At 40.4% G+C, this 16,052-nt stretch overlaps 1 protein-coding gene across 4 annotated transcripts in view; it reads left to right on the top strand.

Moving 5' to 3' along the window:
• Positions 1 to 16,052, top strand: part of LOC125463594 (septin-9-like) — a 258,165-nt gene that overhangs the window by 38,564 nt on the left and 203,549 nt on the right. Inside the window, exon 1 of one of the 4 annotated variants that reach the window (XM_048555039.2) lies at positions 7,725 to 7,908. The exons of the other annotated variants lie outside the window; for them this stretch is intronic. Within the exon in view, the coding sequence (XP_048410996.1) occupies positions 7,872 to 7,908 (37 nt within the window). The 5' untranslated portion in view covers positions 7,725 to 7,871. Of the gene's footprint in view, positions 1 to 7,724; positions 7,909 to 16,052 lie in introns of those variants that run through there. 4 annotated transcript variants of the gene reach the window in all.

Genomic DNA, 16,052 nt, shown 5'->3' with positions numbered 1-16,052 from the left:
GTTCCTTAAATAATTTCTTATTTAGCACTTAGGTCTTAACCTCCAAGTGCCTGTTTACTTATTAACCACAACAGAATGAGGGATATGAAAATATCCTTCAGGAATCATAGAAACACAGCAGTGTTATGGTGCAGAAGAAGGCCATTCAGCCCATCAGGCTCCAGCAGTTTGCCAAATGAGTATTACTACTTGGTGTTAATCTCCTCCCTTTTCCCCACTACCCTTGGGTGTTAGTTTAATTTAAATAATCATCCAATGCCCTGCTGGATGCTTTAGTTGAACCTGTGGCCTCCCCACTTCCAGATATTACATTCCATACCCTAACTACTTGCTGAGTGAAAAGGTTATTTCCTCACTTCACTCTTGCATCTTTTGCTTATCAGTTTCAATCTATGCCCTCTCTTGCTCCTGTTCCTTTTTACAGTTTTTCCCTATCTACTATAGCCAGCCTCCTCATGATTTTGAAAACCTCAATCAGATCTTCCCATAGCCTGGTTCTCTCCAACGAGCAAAGTGTTAAGCTCTTCAGTCTCTTCTCATCCCTGGAGCCATTATTGTAATTCACTGAGATCATAACTTCTAAACTTAACCAAGGATCAGGCATTTGTGGTGCAAGGTCAAAGACCTGGATTCTGAAGTTTTGGACATGGAAAACAGATTTTGAGTCAAAATAATGCACTGAAATTTGAATGCACTCTGCCAAGTACAAACATTCATCCAGTCAGAATATTGTAATTTGAACCACTGTGACCAAGCTTGTAAGAATGATGAATGACATTGTTGGACAACAACCCCATAATTGTGGACACACTAAATCATTACTAATTTAGTTCTGTTTAATCTAACCATTACACATGTCATAAGTAGCAATGGATGCTGGTGCTTGGATATCTTCAATTTACTTTTTTTTTCTTGAGATGGGAATTTTTATTCACTGGCTCATACAACAGAAAGAATGTTAAATTAGGCAATTCATTGATGAGTTCAACATGTGTAAGCACAGAAGAACAAAACAGTTTGACATTCAAGAGCCTGTTGAATGGCAGAGCAGCCTCAAAGGATCGACTGATCTTAATTCCTATGTTCCCATAAAGTGCCTGACTTCACTGATACATTTTAAAACAAAAAGGGTGGAAATCTCTTGGTAAATGGGAAAGTAACATTAATAGTTATATTTGGAACAGTGTGTAATGGAGTTACATTTTATATTATTTACCATTTCACATTTTCAGCCTTTATTTTACGAAGGCAAGTGGGACAGTGCTGAGGCAACAACTTAAATGTAATTGTTAAAATGGTAGTACCTAAAAAATCTAATGCACATTATGGTACTGCTGCATTGACTGACTGAACCCACCACCTTGTGCTAATGGCCATGTGCCAGGAAATTGTTATAGGCCGATTTATTCACCTCTGAAACTACAGCACCACAACATTTGCCAGAACTTGATGTAAGAGACTGGAATGTGAAACTATAAGCTACTTGGTAAGGCAAAATGCACCAATCTCGTAAGTTTTAGATAAACAAAATATCCAACTTCTTTAAACAGATCTGAATTGGTTTGGTTTGGTCTGAACATCAAATACTGAGCAGCCAGCAGATGGTTATCCTGCTTTTCAGGGTTAATTCAGTAGTTGATTTGGTAAGTGAGAGCATAATGTTTTAACCAAACCAGCTGCTTTAAGAAAACTTTCTCTTCGAACAATTTTTTTTTGAATATCAGTGCGCTGCTTTTTTCAGATATAAATGCCTTTCAAATCATTAAACCTAGTTGGCAATGGTGTCACAGTGGGGAAGGTTTTGCAGAACCAATTTCTGAAAGTGTGTACTTTCAAAAGTCTGAAAAATGTCTGTTAGGTGTGGCAGGAACAAATTGCATTGTTAAAAGCATTACATCTCCTACATATTGATATTCTGCAATGTAAGTCCTTTCTTAACTTGAAGTCCTGATAAGCTAGCATTGATATCATATAATACAATTTAAACACATTTATCTAAATATTTCTTGTTTATAATCATGTTTCAAAGGTGTTTGTTTGCTTTAATCAGCTGACTATTCATTTTCATCTAAATGGTTAATCAGCAGTTGATTGGTCACAGAATCTGTTTTACACTGTTTGCTGCCTGGCTGTGTTTGCTGCTGAGGCCCTTGTGCAATAAATTGCCATCTTTATCACACAATTCATCTCTTGCTGAAAGCAGGTATGAGCATCTTTGTTGAAATCTAAGTCTAAAAGAGTCTGGACTGCAGAATGTTTGAAAAAATTCATATGTGAATTCAATATTTCTCCGTGCTCTTATTTAGCATGTCAGCATAGGTATGCTGAAAAAGAATGGCATAGCTCAGAGCCAACATATAAGGGAGATCAGTCACAATGGTGCGTCATGGAAATCCAATAAATATCAGTCCCATTTTATCTCTTTACGTCATAGAATAGAATCATAATATGGTTACAGCACCAAAGAAGGCCATTCAATCTGTCATGTTGATGCTAGTTCTCTGCAAAAGCAGCTCAATTAATTCCACTCTGTGTTTCTTAAATGAATCCAGGCTTCTGACTTCAATCCATCTTCCAGACATTGTGCGGCTACTGATCACCATCTGTAAATACAAAGATTTCCTGTTATCTATTATAAGCATCGGCTTCACAACAATGATTTTGTGTCCTCATGTCCTATTGCCTTGTTTGGATCAATGGTGATAACATATGATCAGTTTCCTAATGTCACGTGTTGACAGAGATTTACTGATCAGATCTACGTCAGTTTCTGGAACACTTCCATCTCACTAGCAGCAAATCCCACTCGTGGAGCTAAAAAAGACATTAATTTTTGTCGATTGCCATTCCTTGATTTAACTTCCTAATATCTGCCTGATCTTTGCTCTTATTTCCTTACATTTTGTGTCATACAAATCTATGGACTATTCTACAGAGTAACCATAGATTTAGATATATTGTCACTTACGTAAAACAACAGAGAAAAGTTTCTTTTCACATGTTAAACAGTGTTGCCACACTCCAGCGCCATTTTGAAACACTGAGTATATTGCGAGACGTTACTGTAAAAGAGTTCATCTTTTTGTCTTCTATTTTCCTCGTCTGCTGCTCCTCCAATCATTACTAGGCATCAGCCAGAGTCTCTGAAACAGCCTCTGGAGTCTTGGTTATGGGCCTTTTGCTGTTGCCACAATTGCAACTTACTGCATCCCTGAGCTGTAGCCATGGGGCTGGGGGTGTGCGGACTCAGTACCTCTGGTTCCCCATCCAATGTTCCTCCAGAAACTGCTGCTGGTTATTGGTCGTTAGCCTCATCCACCAACCTGTTCGCCAATGCTCCTGTTGCGTCAGGTGCCCAGGCCTGGCTGTGGACCTGGAGCCTTGACTCAGCATGGAAGTATGAGCTTACTCCATGGGAGACCATGGGTAGGGGTGGAACTGTGTTCCAGGCCAGTGTGAATGAGCCCTGAGCTCAGCCCTGCTACTCTGCCACCACCTTGGGCACCTAGATTAGATGGATTGACATCTTACAGAATTGAACTAAATCTGCTCTAATACTAAATCTATGGAGCCAGGATGTATGTAAGGGTAACAAAGTGTAAGGCTGGATGTACACAGCAGGCCAAACAGCATCTCAGGCGCACGAAAGCTGACGTTTCAGGCCTAGACCCTTCATCCAAACCTGATCTGGTTTTGAGTTTTCCCTTTATTCTGGAGAAATGTTCCTTCTTTTAATTGGTGCCACTCTTCAACAGGCAAGCCCATTCACTCATGTTCTATGGTACCATATACTAATGAAAGCTCCATCATAGTATTCTCTAAAAGAGAAAACATCCAGCTTTGAACAAGCAATCTAATTCAGATTGTTAGTGTCAACAATACTGGAGGAGAGAGAAGGAGGACAGAAATAGCAGGAAAAGAAGGAGATAAAAACTCAAAACATGGTAAATTTCATTTATTATTTGCTAAATGTATTATAAATAGTTGTACTTCTGGGCCTGTAACAGACTCCATTGTTGGAACTTGGAACTTGGTTTTAAAGATATTCTCCTTTATCATTTTCATTGTTCAATTATTTGAGCATTTCCACCCTTGTAATACGATTGCATTACATTATCTGCAGTAGAGCAAAATGCAGTAATTCTCAGCATAATCTCGATTATTTCTCAGTAATGTTGATTCATCCTGTCACCCACTCCCATTGATCGGAATAATGTGTGACTGCAACCTTGGCCCTCTGTCAACAGGCTGTAAAACGCCCATATTTCCTGTCACAAGGTAACAAGTTGGACAGATAAATTTGGCAATAATGGTAAAACTTGGAGGATGTAGATTCTTACTGTGAAGAGACTCTGAAAATATTTTTGTTTGGAAGTTGCTAATGATTTTATGTGCAGATGCATTAAAAGTTAGAATACAGTTGTGGAATTTTCAAGCACCAAGACAAATGGTTTAATAGTTTGAGATAGTAGGAACCACCGATGCTGGAGAATCTGAGATAACAAGGTGTAGAGCTGGATGAACACAGCAGGCCAAGCAGGATCACAGGAACAGGAAAGCTGATGTTTCAGGTTGAGACCCTTCTTCAGAAATGGGGGAGGGGAAGGGGTTTCTGAAATAAATAGGGAGAGAGGGGAAGGTGGATAGAAGATGGATAAAAGAGAAGATGGATGGAGAGGAGACAGACAGGTCAAAGAGGCGGTGTTGGAGCCAGTGAAGGTGAGTGGAGGTGGGGAATTTAGGGAGGGGATAGGTCGGTCCACGGAGGACGGTCAGGTCAAGGAGGCGGATTGAGGTTGGTAGGTAGGAGGTGGGGGTGGGGCTTGAGATGGGAGAATTGGATAGGTGGGAGGACAAGTTAGGAAGGCAGGGATGAGCTGGCTGATTTTGGGATGCGGTAGGGGGAGGGGAGATTTTGAAGCTTGTGAAGTCCACATAGATACCATTGGGCTGCAGGGTTCCCAAGCAGAATATGAGATGATGATCCTGCAACTTTCAGGTGGCATCATTGTGGCACTGCAAGAGGCCCAGGCTGGACATGTCGTCCAAGGAGTGGGAGGGGGTGTTGAAATGGTTCGCGACTGGGAGGTGCAGTTGTTTGTGAACCGAGCATAGGCATTCCACGAGGCGGTCCCCAAGCCCCGATGTAGAGGAGGCCACAATGGGAATAACTGATACAGTACACCACATTGTCAGATGTGCAGGTGAACATCTGTTTGATGTGGAATGTGTTCTTAGGGCCTGGGATGGAGGTGTAGGGGCAGGTGTAGCACTTCCTGCGGTTGTAGGGAAAAGTGCCTGGGGTGGTGAGAGTGGAGGGGAGTGTGGAGCAGACAAGGGAGTCCCAGAGAGAGCGGTCCCTCTGGAAAGCAAATAAGGGTAAGGAGGGGAAAATGTATTTGATAGTGTGGTCAGATTGCAGATGGTGGAAGTTTCGCAAGCCATTTCAACTCTTTCCCCCCCCCCCCCCCCCCCTCCCCCACTCCTTGGATGGTATGTCCATCCTGGGCCTCCTGCAGTGCCACAATGTTACCACCCACAGAAACAGCACCTCATATTCCACTTGGGAACTCTGCAGCCCAATGGTATTAATGTGGACTTCACAAGCTTCAAAATCTCCCCTACCCTGACCACATCCCCAAAACCAGCCTGGCTCATCTCCATCTCGCTAACCTGTTTTCCTCCCACCTCAAGCCCCATCCCCATCTCCTACCTACTAGCCTCAATCCGCCTCCTTGACATGTCCGTCCTCCCTGGACCGACCTATCCCCTCCCTAACTCCCCCTACACTCATCTTTACTGGCTCCAACCCTTCCTCTCTGATCTGTCTGTCTCCTCTCCACCTATCTTCTCTTCTATCCGGCTTCTAGTCGCCTCTTCCCCCCCCCCTCCCTATTTATTTCAGAATCCCCTTCCCTTCTCCACTTCTGAAAGAGGGTCTGGACCCAAAACTTTAGCTTTCCTGCTGCTCTACTGTTTGGCATTGCTGTGTTCATCCAGCTCTACACCTTGTTATCTCTGGTTTCATAGTTAATCTTTTTAATCTTGCATTTGATCATGTGTTGCCTTGGAGCATGTTACAAATGTCCTCTATGTTTTCTTTATAATGCATAAATACAAGAATACATTATTTTGCTTCATTACTAGCAACAGTGTTTACAATTTACATCCCACCATGTGGTTTGTCAGGTAGTTTGTCATCGCCATAAGGCACCGTACTGTTTTCTGACTGTCACAGAGAATCAAGCAACACTTGCACCACACAAAATGCCAGGCTATAACCATCTCCAATAAGAGATGATCTAATCACCACCCTTTGACATTCAATGGTGTTTTCATCACTGCCCCATGATCAACATCTTTGGAGTTTCCATTGACTAGGAACTCAACTTTACTCACTGCATAAACACATTGGTTACAGGAGCAGGTCAGAGGCTAGGAATACTGTGGCAAGTAGCTCATCCCTTGACTCCCAGGGCCTGTCCACCATTTACAGGGCACAAGTCAGGAGTGTGGAATACTCCCCACCTGCCTGGATGGGTGCAGGCCCAACAACACTTAAGAAGTTTGACACCATCCTTAACGAAGCAGCCCGCTTGATTGGCACCGCATCCACTTCTTCCTCCACTGATGCTCAGTAACAGCAGTGTATGCTAGCTATGAGATGCACCACAGAAATTGATCAAAGTTTCTTAGACAGCACCTTCTAAACCCACAACAACTTCCATCTAGAAGGACGCGGACAACAGATACATGGAACACTACCACCTCCACCTCCAAATCACTTCCTGTTCTGACTTGGAAATATATCACTGTTCTTTCTGTATCGCTGGGTCAAAATCTTGGAATTCCCTTCTTAAGAACATTGAGAGTCAACCTACAGTACATGGACTGCAGCAGTTCAAGAAGGCAGCTCACCACCACCTTCTCAATGATAACGATGGATGAGCAATATCTGCTGGCCAGCCAATGATGACCACATCCCACAAGTGATTTTTTTTTAAAAGTGGCTTTTGGCCAGAGGAACAGTCATTGAGTGAGGCAAAGAGGTAGCTCTTCAGAAAGTGCTGCAACTGAGATTGGAGAGTGGGCCCTTTCAGTCTCTGTATCACTCGAGCCAGTGAGCATTCTTAAGTGAGTACCCACTTCCTATCCTACCTGATTTGTATGGGCAGTATTTCTAATACTACTATTCCAATGGCTTCACCCTGCTATACTGCAAGTGAATAAAGCTGAGTTAAAATATAAGTGCAGAACACTTCATTTAACAAAGTAAAACTTGTGAGATTGTGTTGCAGGCTGTAATGCATCACATTTCCTGAAGCATTTATTAATTGTTTTGAGTTTTTCCTGGTTTAGAACGTCACTAGAATTTCTGCTGGTCACTTGGAGCTCAGGATCATGCTCCCACTTGTTTTTGTTAATATAACTGTCATTCCACTCTGAAACAATTTCATGGACGTATATGAAATAAATCTTTCTTCCAAGGTAAATGCTGCATTTGTATTACACTTCATATTATAATTTCTTAACTCCCGTCTACTTGGTAATTGAATCTGAGCACTTCAACTATTTTATTTTTAAAAATGATTATCAGTAGAATTATTGTGCAGATGTATATTTAGGATGTGCAGTTGCCTCCTTCTGGTAGGTTATTTTAAGCTTATGAATGTAGTCACGTGCTCAGTTTTTAAGCCACAAGCTGACAATGCTGCTTCAGTGTGTGGTACAAACATATGATCAGCACATGGTAATGTGGTAATATGGTGCATTCATGATCGCACAGATTGAAGAAATTGTATCAGGCAGACAGTTGCACAAAGCCAACTCTTGATAAGATATAAAAGAAATTGCTGTGGATACTACTGTAAATGCTGTTTGTAGTGATGGACAGAGTCAGAATTTCAGGTAGGTTACTGAAATCTTTATTTTTGAGTTTTAAGTACTTAGTGTGAACCGTAGCAATTGCTCGATTTTTGAAGTTTGTATTTTTCTGGCCACGATTCCCTTTTCTGAGCAGACAGTGTTTGTCTTTCATTTATGCTTCCTACTGGAATGATTGAGACTTTTGGAGCTTTCAAAAGTGGCATGCTGTTTGTTAGAATCATGAAGATTTCTCATACGTGTCTTGTTTCTCATATCAGCAGATCATTTATAAGCTTTATCAACAACAAATTAAACTTTCTAAATTAATCTCAATGCCTAAACATCAACGATATGTGCTGGAGGCAGAGAGGAATGTGCTGCTCATAATCCTGCCACAGGCATAGCACTGCAGTTTGTAAACTTCAATATGTTTACTTGTTTCTTTAAAAAGGCATAGGCATGAAGTGTGTCTTTTTCTGTATTGTCTGACTGATGATAAGTTTACAAAAACTTAGATATATAGTTCTTCATGTGAATAGAATGGTGTTCCAAATAAGGAGAGGAGTGAGACAACGCTGACAGCTGACAGTGGCTGTAGCTGTCTGCATTTCTGACTATTCTTTGCAAGTTTTTCCATAAAAGTAATGTCGTTCATTTTTACTATTTATTTTTTCCCTTTCTTCAGTGAACATTCTCTTACTAAAATATTAACTTTTTTTGTTACTTTATTAATGGGTAATATGTCACTGCAGGAAAAGGCAGTCATATAATATTAAATTTCTTGAGTTCAACAGTGGGAGGACAACCTTTTTGTCATATTAGTATTGAGTTCAACTTAACTAAAGTTTAAAGTTGTTTTACAAATGCAATTACTTGGCTGTGCAATAAAAATCCTGCTTCTATGTGGTTGGAAATGATGTCTGGTCTTGTGATGTACTTTGCCAAGAAATTCGATAACCCTTTGGAATGAATGAGAGCATTTATTTTAACATTTTATACTGAAATGTGTGTGCCAACGATTTTTGTTTATAAGGTCATAACATGAACCTGGGAATTCTATAATGGCAGTAACTGAAGGAGGAAATGTTGATTAGGCTCTGTATTGATGAGAAAGCACTATTCTTCTACTAGGTATGATCTCGTCTGTTAAATATTCCCAAACTGCTGCTCCCTGTGAGCTGGTATTATATTTTCATTTTCTTCTCTTTCCCTGTACATAAACAACAACCAATCAGTTCCTTCTGCCAATATATCGTTATGCATGTTGAATCTGTTACTATTTTCAGGTCATATGGTACACTTTATATGATAGACAGGGATGTGGTCTTGTGACAGGAAGGAAGAATTTTTTTCTGCAAATGTCTACACTAGTGAGGTTCACAACATCATTTACAATGTTCTGACCGGCCGTGTCATTCAACAGGGGAGAGTGGTTACTGTCAGTTGTTGCTCAGTCTACTGCAAATGTCACCAATATTCACACCTGTAGAATGTCCTGGATGAAGTGTAGGGAAAATGAAATGCATATGCTGTACACTACTTAATGGATATAGAAAATAGTATGATTTCTAGCTATCGATGTAATTGAAGAATTATAGTAATGGAAAGCACTCCAGCTTATTTTTTTCCTTTTTAATACGACCTAAACCCTTTGAATGAAGTTAGTTCCTGCTGTACTCTTCTGAAACACCATTATTCTCTTATCAATCTTTATTTCAAGTCACAAATAGCTTTCATTACAACCAAGGAAATTAATCACCGGGATGTGGGTATCGCTGGTGGGCTGGTGTTTATTGCTCACCCTGAATTGCAGTTAACGTCAACTATATTTGTTATGCATCGACTCACATGTAGTCTAGCCAGGCAAGGCTGGCAGTTTCCTTCCCTAAATGACGTTTAATGAACCAAATAGGTCAACATATTATTCATCATTGAAAATATCTATGTAGTTGGATATGTTTTAACGCAGCTCTAGAGCAGGTGGGACTTGAGCTTGTTCCTTTTGATACAGCAGTAGGGCAACTATTACAGTACCACAAGAACCAGTAAGAGATAACGCACTAATTCCTGGCATTCAAATGCTGTTCATTATATGTTGAATCAAATTGAGGAATAGTGTCATTTGAAAACTTGGAAAATTTGAGGATGAATGCAAATGTTGATACGGGGATCAGTAACGGTTAGTCGATACATCAATTGCTAAGAATGAACAACAAAGTTGTTAGTTCCAAGGGCTATTTGCCAAGTGGAAATCACGAAAGCAGCACAAATGCTTCACTCCATGTGTGCTGTTTCAATTGCTATCAAAGTGTACATATAGATCACGATTCTGTGCTGACAAGGCATTAGGATAAGTATTTGCGGAGCCTTGTCATGTATAGTCAATAGAATAATGGAATCCAATGTTACTACAGCAACAACGTCATGTTCATAAGCAAATAAAAATTGAGTGATGTGGTGATGAAATAATGACATGTAATTTTACTGCTTTATACCCATTCTACCAAACTACTTTAAGAAGTTTTCTGGATATTAAAAAAGCAATATTCTCTAAGCAACTATAAATGAATGAATATACCTCAAAGTGCCTGTAGATTCATGGAATCATAGAATTCCACAATGCAGGAGGAAGCCATTTGAACTAGCTCCCAAAAGAGCCACCTAGTTGGTCTCATTCTATGTTTGTTGTGCTAAAGTTTTAGAAATCATCCTAAAAGATTACATAAGTTTGGGCATCATCAAATTAGATTAAGGATTAGAGTGGCAGAGGTTGGCAACTCTCTAACCTATTGCACATTAAATTACCTCAATGTATTGCAAAATAATACACTTGTTTATCAGAGGCAAATTCTATGACAAGTAATATGAAAATAATTAAGCAAATAATAGCTAACTTAGTGTTGCAAGAAAAGATTCTGTCTAATTTAACATCCTTTCAATACTGCTGAGGGACAGACATTCCAAGCTGACAGTGATAAACTATATGAGAGGGTGTACATAGATTTCCAAAAGCCTTTGATAAAATGCTTCACAAAAGGCTGCTGTTGAAAGTGGATACAGTGGGAATTCAAGGTAAATAATGACTGTACGTAAGGGGAGAAATGTCAGGCAGGCAAAGTACCAAGTACAATGCCCCAGGGTTTGGTGGTAAGCCCTTCCAAATTGTGTGGAGCATAGGAGAAAATCCAAAAAAAATCTAAGCCATTAACTAAAATAAAGTTAGTCGATTATAACATGTTTAATTTTAAAACACAAAAATGTATGCTTAAGTTTTAAGATAGTTAAATGCATCTCACAATACTTGTTAAATATCTGCTGAAACTGAAATGGAATATATTTTGTTTTCAGGCGTGTGCACGTGTGTGCGTGTTTTTTTTTTGCCTTTTTGTGTCTATAAAATACTGTGATATGATAGTGTCGCATTTTATAAACGAATTTTTACCGCTGTTAAAGCTTCTCTATGCTTGCAAAAGGCTTGAAAAGTCTTGTTATTTGGTGCATATATGTTTTGAAGGAGCTTCACCAGGCCCCAAACTTGCAGATTCCTGTTTGAATTTCAATCTGTTATGTCCGGCTCCCCATAGACACGTCGGTTACTTTCTTATATAATCCAGTAATGTAGCAAGGTAATCCAAAAAAAGTCCAACCACAAATTTCTGTGGAAAATCAAACTTGGAAGCAGAACTGATACTTATAAGGTCCATGGAGTAGCTGGTCAGAGCACCTCTCTGAAAGATAAATGGTGCAGTCAGAAGTACAGAAAATATGTACAGAAATATAAATGAATTGTTTACTCGTGGTTTTGTGTCATTGCTATTTTAATAGCATTTTAAAAATTAATTCTTGACTTATTACATTTGGCATATTAATCATTTTGATAATTCTAGCCAAAATAAAAAGTTTTTTTTTTATATCTTTTCCACTCTTCCCATCAGTGCGTTCATAAAGATCTGAAACTGCTGCACCCAACCAGAATGCATAGTATCAGGGGTCATTTCTGTGACCTGAAGACTTTGACAAAGAGCACTTTATATTTTTTTCTATAAAACTAAAGATCACCCTAGCAACAAAGGCATGCAGGGAAATTTATTATACACAGTTTTGGATGTATTCTTTGTGCTGACGTTGACTGTTACACTTTTTAGCCACTTAAGCACTATACTGTAGGAGTGTTTACATTTAAAATGATTGTTGCTGAAAATGTGTGTTAGTAATTGATTTATTAGACACTGGTCCTTCTGTGAGGAGTGTTCTTTGTGCCATATTGGGTCTGGCTTATTGTATTTTATTAAAGATTACACTGAAGAGCCTGTTGCTCTTGTACTTTTTTCACATGATCTTTGCCTTGCAGTCAAATGAGCCGTTCATTCATTTTGATAAGTGACTTCTCTCTGTGACTGTCTTCTAGTGTAACAATTCCTGGCCATTTATGTTGAGTAAAATTGAAGCTTTTCATGCCTGAAAGTTTGAGCTGGGAAAGAAACAATAATTCCTAGACAACTGTAGTTGGAGTGTTCAAATTTTCATATGTTTTGAATTATATTATTGGATATTAATTAGTGAACAAATATCCACGTTTGTGTCTAAAGTACCAGTTCTCTGGCTCTTTGAAATATTTAATTCCTGGTGCAATTAATTGACCAAGAGGATGAATTCATCCTCTTTACTGTGTACTGCATGACTCAATTTGATGTAAATTCTGTGTGTGAGATTTTATGATTAATTTCCAAAGGGAAACAGATTGCCACAAAAAGGACTGACTGCTCCTTTATTCTCTGAATTCTGCCTGAAGGTTCCACCCAAGTCAATGCAAGTTGCAGGTGAAGTGCCAATAAAAGCTTATCCTACTGATCCAGCAACTTCTCTGTTGCAATAGTTCACTAAATACATGTCTGGGCAATGGCAATAATGTATACATTTTTGAAATCTTTTCAAATGTTGAGTGATTCTGCTAGAGGCCATGACTTATGAAATACAGTCAGGTGATAAAATAGTAAAACGAAGAGTTGATTGTTTATTGGTTGTGTTGAATAAGAAAACTAGAACAGATATGGCCTAAAATTAAAGAGAAGTTGCAGGTTCTAATATTCTGAGTGCAAATCTTTCAACGGAACTGAAAACTGCTACAGTTATTTCCATGTAAGGGTAATTCTCAGCAATGACAATCACAAACAGGCAGGTTGAATACGTATGGTTTGACCTGGGCAGTAGTTATCATGTAATATGAATCCACCCAGTCCCTCTTTTATCCCATTTTCCTCCAATCATCGACCGGCATTTATTTTATCCATTCTTAAATGTTGACAAGATGATGCATTTTGGTCCACATCTGTACTGGTTTCAATGTACATGTCTTTCAGGAAGACATATTCAACATTATAAAGGTTTCACAGAGTTTTGGCAATCCTTTTAAGATGTCACAGTTGAAATCTATGACCAGTTAAATATTTTCTTTTTATAAAACTATTTGTTTTCCAGTTTCATCATTGAAGTAATTACTGGGCCATTAGTTCAAAGCTTTGGTAATATGTTAAACTTGTAATTGTTGTTGATTTCCTACTAGCCCAAATAGTGGTTCAAAATATTGCTATTGAATATTAATTTCAACATAATTGGTAATAGTTGTTAGATACCTGTGTTGAAGAAGAATGCTACCAACCAGTTGTCCTTTCCAGATATTTTTAACCAACCTGTTCAGTCATGTTATGACATGCCTGTAGAAATAGGTGGGACTTGAACCTGGATCTCAGACTCAGAAGCAGGGATGCTACCCCTGTGCCACAGGAGCTGTAAATCAGGAACTTGAGTGCGAGTAAAGCTGCATGAGGGCAGCATGCTTTGAATATTCAAACATTATGAATGGCAGTTAACTGGCTAATATTTCACAAAAAGGTTATTAATCGACCAGTTCAAGTGCACAATGATCTGGTGCAGATGAGATTGAATCTGGATCCTCTAGCCCAGAGGCAGGGAAACTATCACTGTATCACAAGTGCCTATTTTCCTTTTTAAAAGGACATTAGTGAAGCAGACAGTAAATTATGATAATTACCAGGTGTAATAAGGTTGCCAGTAGGCTAGTTTATTAATCCAGATTTTATTCAATCAAACGTTATTATCTGCCACTTTGGAACTCAGACACACATTAGCCTGGAGTTCTGGATTGAATCCTCCTTTTTACATATTTTCTAACCAACCTATTCAGGGCTGTTATTATACACTTCTAGAGCAGATGAAACCTGAACATGGGCCTCCTGGTCCAGAGACAGCAGCAATACTACTGCACCACAAGGGTCTTGAGAGAGCAGGGTTCACAGGAAAAGAGGTGTGGGAGGGAGGTGAGAGGTGAAGGGATCAAGATGAACCACTTGTAAGTCTTAACAGGAAGAGACAAGTCTTAACAAAGATGTAGCTTAAAAAGCACAGCAGGTCAGACAGCATCCGAGGAGCAAAGAAGTCAGTATTTCAGGCTGAAACCCTTCATCGGGACTGGGGAGGATGAGGCAGCCCACAAATAAATAAAGGGGGGTGGTGTGAGGCTGGGGGGTGGGTAGATGGGATGGAGATAGGTGGATGCAGGTAGTGAGTTATTGTGGTTGATCAGTCGGAAGGGTGGGCTGGATAGGTGAGTAGGAAGATGGACGGGTTGGGAGCAGGGAAGTCTTGAAGCGGTGAAGACAATATTCAGGCCATTGGACTGGCAGCTCAAGGCAAAATATGAGGTGTTGTTCCTCCAGTTTACATTTGGCCACACTCTGACAATTGAGGAGACTGAGGATGGACATGTCACCAGCGGAGTGGGAGGGGGAGTTAGTGGGTGGCAACAGGAAGTTCGGGGTGGTTGGTCCCTGAGTCTGCATTTGGTTTCTCCAGTATAGAGGTGACCACATCGGGAACAACCGATACAGTACGTGAGTTTAGATAAAGTGCAGGTGAATCTCTGGATTGGGAAGGATTGTTTGGAGCCTTGGATGGAGGTGAGGGTGGAGGTGTAGGGGCAGGTGTAACCTTTTCCTGCAACTGCAGGGGTGTATCACGAGTGGTTGGAGGGGTTGATAGGGAGTGTGGAGCTGATGAGGGAGTCGTGGAGTGAATAGTCCCTGTGGAAAGTGGAACCAGACTGGTGGAGAGGGAAATATCTTTTTGGTGGTGGGATCTAATTGTACATAGCAGAAATGTCAGAGGATGATGCATTGTATTTCTGAGATTGGTGGAGTGGTATGTGAGGACTGAGGGAGATCCTATTCTTATTGGGGAGACAGGGTTTGAGGACAGACGCACAGGAAATAGGGGAGATGTGGCTGAGGGCATCCTTCAATAACAGGAGGGAAACTACAGTTCCTAAAGTAGGAGAATATCTGGTAAGTCCTTGACTTGAATACGTCATCCTGGGAGCAGATGTGGCAGTGGTGGAGGAATTGAGAATATGGGATAGCATTTTTGCAGGAGGGTAGATGAGATGAGGTGTAGTCAAGGTCATTGTGAGAGTCAGTGGGTTTGAAATGGATGTCATTGGTGAGTCGGTTACAGGACATGGAGAAATCCAGGAATGAGAGGCAGGTGTCAGAAATGGTCCAGGTGAATTTGACAGCATGGTGGAAGGTGTTAGTGAAGTTGATGATCTGTTTGAGCTCCTCACAGGAGCACAAGACAGCACTGATGCAGTCATCAATGTAGTGTTGGTAGAGGTAAAGGATAGTGCTGACATGGTTGTAAAAGAGGGACTGTTCCATGTATCCTACAAAGAGACAGGCAGAGCTCAGGCCCACGCAGGTGCCCATGGCCGCCCTTTTGGTTTGTCAGAAGTGAGAGGAATCAAAGAAAAAATTGTTGAAGTTGAGGACCAGTTCCACAAAGTGAATGAGTGTGCCAGTGTAGTGGGCTGGTTGGGCCTATGGGTGAGGAAGAGGTGCAGGGCTTTTAGGCCACCCTCCTGGGGGATACAGGTGTACAGGGACTGAACATCCATGGTAAAGATAAGGCATTGGGAGATGGGGAATTGAAAGTTGAAGGGTATGGGTTGTGTCCCAAATGTAGGTATGGAGTGACTGGACCAAAAGAGAAAGAACAAAGTTGAGGTAGAAGGGAATGAACTCAGTGGGGCAAGAACAGGCAGCGACCAACACAATTACCCCCAACCTGGATCACCAGCTTTGAAATCTCTCCATTCCCAACCCGTCCATCTT

This window comes from Stegostoma tigrinum, chromosome 22 (genome assembly GCF_030684315.1).
Source record: "Stegostoma tigrinum isolate sSteTig4 chromosome 22, sSteTig4.hap1, whole genome shotgun sequence".
In the NCBI taxonomy this organism is placed as follows: Eukaryota; Metazoa; Chordata; class Chondrichthyes; order Orectolobiformes; family Stegostomatidae; genus Stegostoma; species Stegostoma tigrinum.
Note: the sequence above shows the minus strand (reverse complement) of the source record. Positions and strands in the feature narration are given on the sequence as shown.